The sequence below is a fragment of the Callorhinus ursinus genome, unplaced genomic scaffold, assembly GCF_003265705.2.
Source record: "Callorhinus ursinus isolate GAN/ISIS: 27379988/994484 unplaced genomic scaffold, GSC_fseal_2.0 scaffold4, whole genome shotgun sequence".
Lineage (NCBI taxonomy): Eukaryota > Metazoa > Chordata > Mammalia > Carnivora > Otariidae > Callorhinus > Callorhinus ursinus.
In genome coordinates, this window is record NW_027397066.1 from 86,649,345 (window position 1) to 86,655,970 (window position 6,626).

The 6,626-nt window shown below is 37.2% G+C and overlaps 1 protein-coding gene across 2 annotated transcripts in view; it reads left to right on the plus strand.

The window, feature by feature from the left end:
• Positions 1-6,626, plus strand: part of ARHGEF38 (Rho guanine nucleotide exchange factor 38) — a 121,723-nt gene that overhangs the window by 107,881 nt on the left and 7,216 nt on the right. For both annotated transcript variants that reach the window (XM_025873731.2, XM_073891203.1), the window contains exons 12-13: positions 199-397; positions 549-808. In XM_025873731.2, the coding sequence (XP_025729516.1) occupies positions 199-397; positions 549-808 (459 nt within the window). The remainder of the gene's footprint in view (positions 1-198; positions 398-548; positions 809-6,626) is intronic.

Below are 6,626 nucleotides of genomic sequence, written 5' to 3' on the forward strand. Positions count from 1 at the left end.
GAGAATTTTTCACCACAGAACTCAGCTGGATGCTTCACAATAATAACTCCATCAATGCTTCAACATTGAAATAATCCCAAATCAATGTATGGCTTCAACATTAAAAAAAAAAATTCTCCAAAGAAGAAATCTTTGCTGGCTTAGTGAAAATTTTATTACACATCTATCTAAACGTAAATTTCTCCTTACTTCTCCCAGCCAGAAGTGCCCCGTCAAACTGACATTCACCGCTCCAAACTTCTATCCACATACAGTAAAGAAGAACTCTACCAAGCGAAGCGGAAGTGCAATGCTACCCAAGAATATGACATCAATCTTCTGGAAGGGGAGTTGGTGGCTGTGGTGGAACAGAAGGATCCACTGGGGAGTACAAGCAGGTGGCTTGTTGACACAGGAAGTAAGTTTTTTTGCATGAAACGCACAGAAGTACCACCTCTTTTCAAGCTGAGATTTTCCCAGGGGCCTCTCTGTGCTTCTCTAAACACAAATGTTTAGTGAGGGTACATACAAATGACCTTGTTTCTTCTTTCTTTTTTATTCATATCCAGTTATAAAAGGATATGTGTATTCCTCCTTCTTAAAACCCTACAACCCAGCGAAAGCACAGAAGGTGGACACTGAGAACAGGTTCGGTGATGAGGATTTTGATAACATCAGCCTCTTTGTGTCCTCACGGCCAGCTAGTGACAGTGTCACAGGCACCCTGGAAAGTAGCATAAGTGACAGCAGCTCATCTCTTAGTGGTACATATGGAAAGTTTGAAACAAATGGCACTGACGTTGACAGTTCTCAAGAGGTAGATGAACAGGTAAGCATTTGAACTTTGATGTGACACTGCTTGGCTGTTCAAATCATCAAAGGTGTTCTCTCTAATAAATAGCATTCTATCTTGCTGTGAGACTTGGTGGAAGAGCGTCAGCTTTGACAGCAAGGAGACCTTGCTCTATGAACACGTATTCTCTGTGCCCCTTCTTGCAAGGAATTTCATTCTCTGAGCCTGTTTTGTCAAATGAGGGAAAGAGGACCATAATTGCTACATTGCACGCTTGATGCAAGGATTCGGGAAAATATGTACATGTAAAGTACAGCAGCCCAGAGTAGACATTCCGTAAATAGTAATTGTTACTATTACTACCCCGCTGTCATGTACTTAGAGTGAAGCAAAGACGGTCTTTTTATACTCCTCCATCAGAGAAAAACAGTTCAATACTGAACAGATTGCCACCATAAGGAGCAGGTGGAAAATTGTCCATGATTCCTCTAGGAGTGGTATCTTCATTGAGCTATCTATATAATCGGCCATTTAAAATCTCTCGTATAATGCCATATACGATCTACTGAAACCCTTAAGAGCTACCTTTCTTGTGCTGCACCAGTGCAGAGACTATGGGGATCACTCACAAAATAAGTTAACTATGATGTAGGGTTCCTTTTTACTACCTCAGAAGTTTCAGTATATTTAACTGTCAATCCTCAAGTGGTGACCAACTAACCGCTTCTCTTTTTTAACTTGCTTTTTTCATTAGTGGCTTTCACTAATTAATTTACATTTGTTTTTTATAAGGCTCATACATGTTATTTGTGAAAAGTTAAAATGGTGTAAAAATATACATAAATTAAAAGTAAAGGCCTTTATTCCCTTCTAGCCAAACCCTACCCTTCAGAGACAATATTAGGGTTTATCTTTTCATTCTCCATGCATGTACAAACACTTTTATTTATACCAGTGGGAACGTGTATATGTTACATAATTTACTTTTTTTTTCTACTTAACAATGTATCTTAGACACCACAGTACCTAAATGTCTACCTTATTCCTTAAAAAATTCTGAATAATAATTTATTTTGTGCATATATCATAATTTGTGTTATGATTATTACCTATTACCCTAATATTACCTTAATAAAAGACATTTAGAATGTTTGGGGGGGTTTAAAATTTCAAATTATTTCAGGCAAGATTCCTTGTTCATCGATTTTTGTGCACTTATATGAGTACATATGTAGGACAAATTCCTAAAAATGTTGGAGGGTCAAAGGGTATATATATCTAAAGTCTTGATAGACACTGCCATACAGCCCTTCAAAAATAGTTTATCTGTTTAGTTTCTCTCATCGATGATACACTGGTTGTTGTCCAATTCAGATGAATTCTTTTTTCAAAAAATAATCTTTATTAAGGACTTATTTACATGCCATAAATTTCATCCATTTTAAGTGTATAATTCAATGACTTTTAGTATATTTACAGAGCTGTGCAACTATCACCCCAATCCAATTTTAGAACATTCCTTTCACCCCCCCAAATCCTTTTCACTCATTGGCAGTCTGTTCTCTTTCCCAGCCCAGCCTCAGGAAATTACTAATGTACTTTCTTTCTTCATATATTTGACTTTTTTGTGTATTTTGTATTAAAGGAATCGTACAATATGTAGTGCTTTGCAGCGGGCTTCTTTCACTTAGCATAATGGTTTTGAGAGTCATCCATGTTGCAGTATATATATGTACTTTGTTACTTTTTATCACCTAATACTATTTCATTCTATGGATATAGCATATTTTGTTTATCCATTCACCAGTTGATAGACATTTTGGGTAATTTCTATTATGAATAATGCTGCTATAAACATTTAGGTACAAGTCTTTGTGAGGATTTCATTTCTTTTGAATAGATACCTACGAGTAGAATTGCTTGTTGATATGGTGAATTTGTGTTTAACTTTTTAAAGAAACTGCCAGACTGTTTTTCAAAGTGACTGCACCATTTTACATACCCACCAGCAATGCATGGGGGTTGTGGATTGCAGTTTCCCCACATCCTCACCTTACTGTCTTTTTTATTTTGATGATAGTCACTCTAGTGGGTGCAAAGTAGTATCTCATTGGGGTTTTAATTTGCATTTGACTAATGCTGTTGAGTGTCTTTCATGTACTTATTGACCATCCCTGCATTTTCTCTGGTGAAATGTCTATTCAAATATTTGCCCATTTTACAAATTGGGTCATTTTCCTTCTTATTATCCAATTGTAAGAGTTCTTTGAATAGTTTGGATGCAAGTTCTTTATCAGATATAATTTGTAAAAATAATTTCTCCCAGTCATGACCGATTCTTAACTCATCTGGACATTACTATATGCTTCTATCACTCTTCTGTCTTGAAGTTTCAAAACACCGTTTTTCTATTCCTTGTTCACTCTCTTAGTTTATTCAAGTTTCTAGAAAACAAAATTATATTGTAAAGCCAATAGATTAATGAAATTTTGTCAGTAAAATCTATAGTTGGGATTAAATATCCTGGCAGACTTTGACTTATCCCAATAACCTAGAAGGACAGAAATTTGAGGACCAAATTTGTCAAGATACCCTAAAGCTGGCTTAATGTTGAGCTCTAGTTACTATTGGCTCTACAGAGACTTTTGGAGTAAGAGCCTCACTGAGGCTCATTTGGCCTGGGATTTGTAGTCTATTTCCTAATAGCAGCTACTGCAAAGCAGTAATCCTATCAATATGTTTCATGTGAATTAGGTCCATTAGAAGTTTCCATTGCCAAGAGAGGGGGAAAAATGAGATAATTTTCTTTTGTTCAAAACAAAGTATATTGATAGTAACTTCATAGAGTGCTATTTGTTCTTTTCCTCTGAGTTTGGAACCAATTCAAAATAGACCCTGGTGTCAGGGACATACATATAAGCGTTATTCCTAACAAAACTGGATTAGAAAATGCAGCTTGGATCAGTGGCCATGTAGGATCCCTGAATATTTTCCTGTGTTAAAATAATTGAAAATTGCAGGTCTCTCCTGTGTATGGACAAAGTCTGTCCAAGTAAATTTACTATGAGTTGAAGACAGTGCACCTGTTAGAAACCCCAGTACAAGAGGGAAGAAAAGACCACATAGGAATATTTCCCTTAATGTCTTAATCCCAGTCAATAGAGGTACATGGGCTAGTGGTTTTCAGACTTTTCCAATTATGCAACACTCTTCAGCCCTCAGAAACAGAAGGAAAACCTTGTCTGATCCTCCAAATCCTATTCAGAGGGCTGATGTTTTCATTCTGTTGACTCCTACAAAGTGTGGAGAAGAAAATGGTTAACCCCCACACTTGCGGTGTGACAAACTAATTGAACACTGAATGCATTATAGAAGTCCCTATAAGGTGACTGAAAAGTGGGAGTAAAATGTATCTTTTTTTTGTGAACAGTGAGAATACATTGTATATTTTAATATGCACATTTGAGCTACCCTACAAAGCAATCTTCTGTGTGGCTATTTAGACTTCTGTTCTTGATTTTATTTTATCATCAGGAACATCAACTCAAACCTATATTGAAGGGTGCCTGGGTGGCTCAGATGGTTAAGCGTCTGCCTTCGACTCAGGTCATGATCCCAGGGTCCTGGGATCAAGTCCCGCATTGGGCTCTCTGCTCCTTGGGAGCCTGCTTCTCCCTCTGCCTCTCTCTCTCTCTGTCTCTCATGAATAAATAAATAAAATCTTTAAAAAAAAAAACCTGTATTGATTTAACTGGATGACACTTTGAGTCACCATTTCTTCCCTATCCTTTCCTACTGTGGCAGTAACACTTGTTTTGTTTTGTTTTTTTTTTTTGCTTTCTTCCAGAATTGAAATAGCATATTGCCATTGGTGTTGTAGGCCGTAATCTACTTTTATTGATGGTTCTAGTGGGCCCTGACAAGAAGGTAGATGAGTAACCTTGACCTATACCTGATATTCAGGAGGCATCACTGGGGTCCTAAAAACCAGTCATAAATAGGCAAGTTCAGACTGACTTCAGACTAGTGGCTCTGTGATTTTTCTACTCAAGCTGAGTTTTTAATGTGGACTACAAGAATAAAAGGGATCTATGAATGGGCTTTGGAAGGATCTATAAATCCCTTCAAATATGTTGGAAATTTTGTGCTTATGTGCATAACAATGCTAAAAGAGGTACATAGCTTTCAACAGATTTTCAAAGGGAAATTATATTTAAATAGGTTAGAAACCACTCCTCTAGAGACTTAACTTGCTTTCCATTCTCCCATCCACTCAAGGAAAAAAAATGTTGGATTAAGAGCCTCCTGCATTTTCTAGAATGGTTCTAGTGGATCAGAAGTCTTATGGGTCAGATGAAAATATGACTTATTATCTATAACGGGACACTTTTGTTAATGAAAGAGAATGTTTACTGGATGAGATTAACTCTGACAGGTATTATTGGGAGATATGGAGATACCAATGGAGATACCAATCCATTCAGACTCCTCCATGCACATCCTCCACAGAAAGCATGGACTTTCTCTGAATGTTTTAGAAGCTCCCTAAATGATAATCCAGAGCCTTGTAGAATAATGGGGAGGAGGTAATGGATATTTGCAACCTGGAAGTACTTATTTATACTAAAGGACTTAATAATTTCTTTACTCACAACTTTGTGATCTATCAAAAAATATTAAAAAAGCAAACAGATATGTCTTTCTATTCTAATGTATTCTCCCCTTTTGCCCACCAAAGAGTAATGACATGATTTGTGTTAGTTTTCACTGCTGCATAACAAATTATCACACACTAAGTGGCTTAAAACAACATAAATGTATTATCTCACATTTCCGAGTTCAGGAGTCCAGGCACAGTTTAGCTGGGTGCTCTGCTTGGCATGTCACATCACTGCAATCCAGATGCTTGCTGGGCTGTGTTCCTTTCTGAAACTCTTGAGTTCTTTTCCAAGCCTGTGGTTGTTGGCAAAACTCAGTTCCTTGTTCTGGTAGGACTGAGGCCTCCGTTTTCTTGCTGGCCATCAGCCAAGGACCCCTTTCACTAACTGCAGGCTGCACTCAGATGCCTGCCATGTGGCTATGTCTGTAGGCAGTTCACAACATGGCTGTTTGCTTTCTAAAAGGCCAGCAGATGAGCATCTCTGTTTTTAAATTTCTCCCTCAGAAATGGCCTGAACTCTCTCTTAAAGGACAACCTGCTTATGTCAGGCACACTAAGCATAATCTTTGACTGACTCAAGGTCAGTGTATTAGGGACTTTGTTATGTAGGACATGTTCAACAGGCAGGGTCCATCTTAGAGTTCTGCCTACTACAGTATCTAAGATGCCTTGCTTGGTAAGCAAGGTATAGGACTAATGTGATGCAATCTTCAGCATTTCTCAAAGTGGGCCAGGTTTAATAATGGCTAAACCCAATTTTAGAGGAAAGTTCAATGTCTGAGAATCAGTGCTGTTTCCTTTTTTTTCACATAAATAATACTGAGGACATAATTCTTGAATTACAAACTTCTGAAAAGTTGTTTTGGCACTAATCTTAAATTCACTGTCTGGTCCTTCATCTCTACATGTTTCAGCTACTTTTGATGATAATGCTACATGTCTAATATGTCATTGTTTAGAAAGTGCTTCAAAAGCCATCCGGCTGTAACATAATATATTTAAGTAGTCATTAAAATGATGCTTTAGAGAGCTATTTATTGACATGAAAAGATTGTCAAATATATTTTCAAGTAAAAAGCAGGCTGCAAAAATTATATATACTATAATTCTATGTTTATTGCCACTTCAGGTAGGTAGGTAGGTAGAAGGAAGAAAAAGAAGAAGAGAAGGAACAAGGGAAGGAAGGAAGGAAGG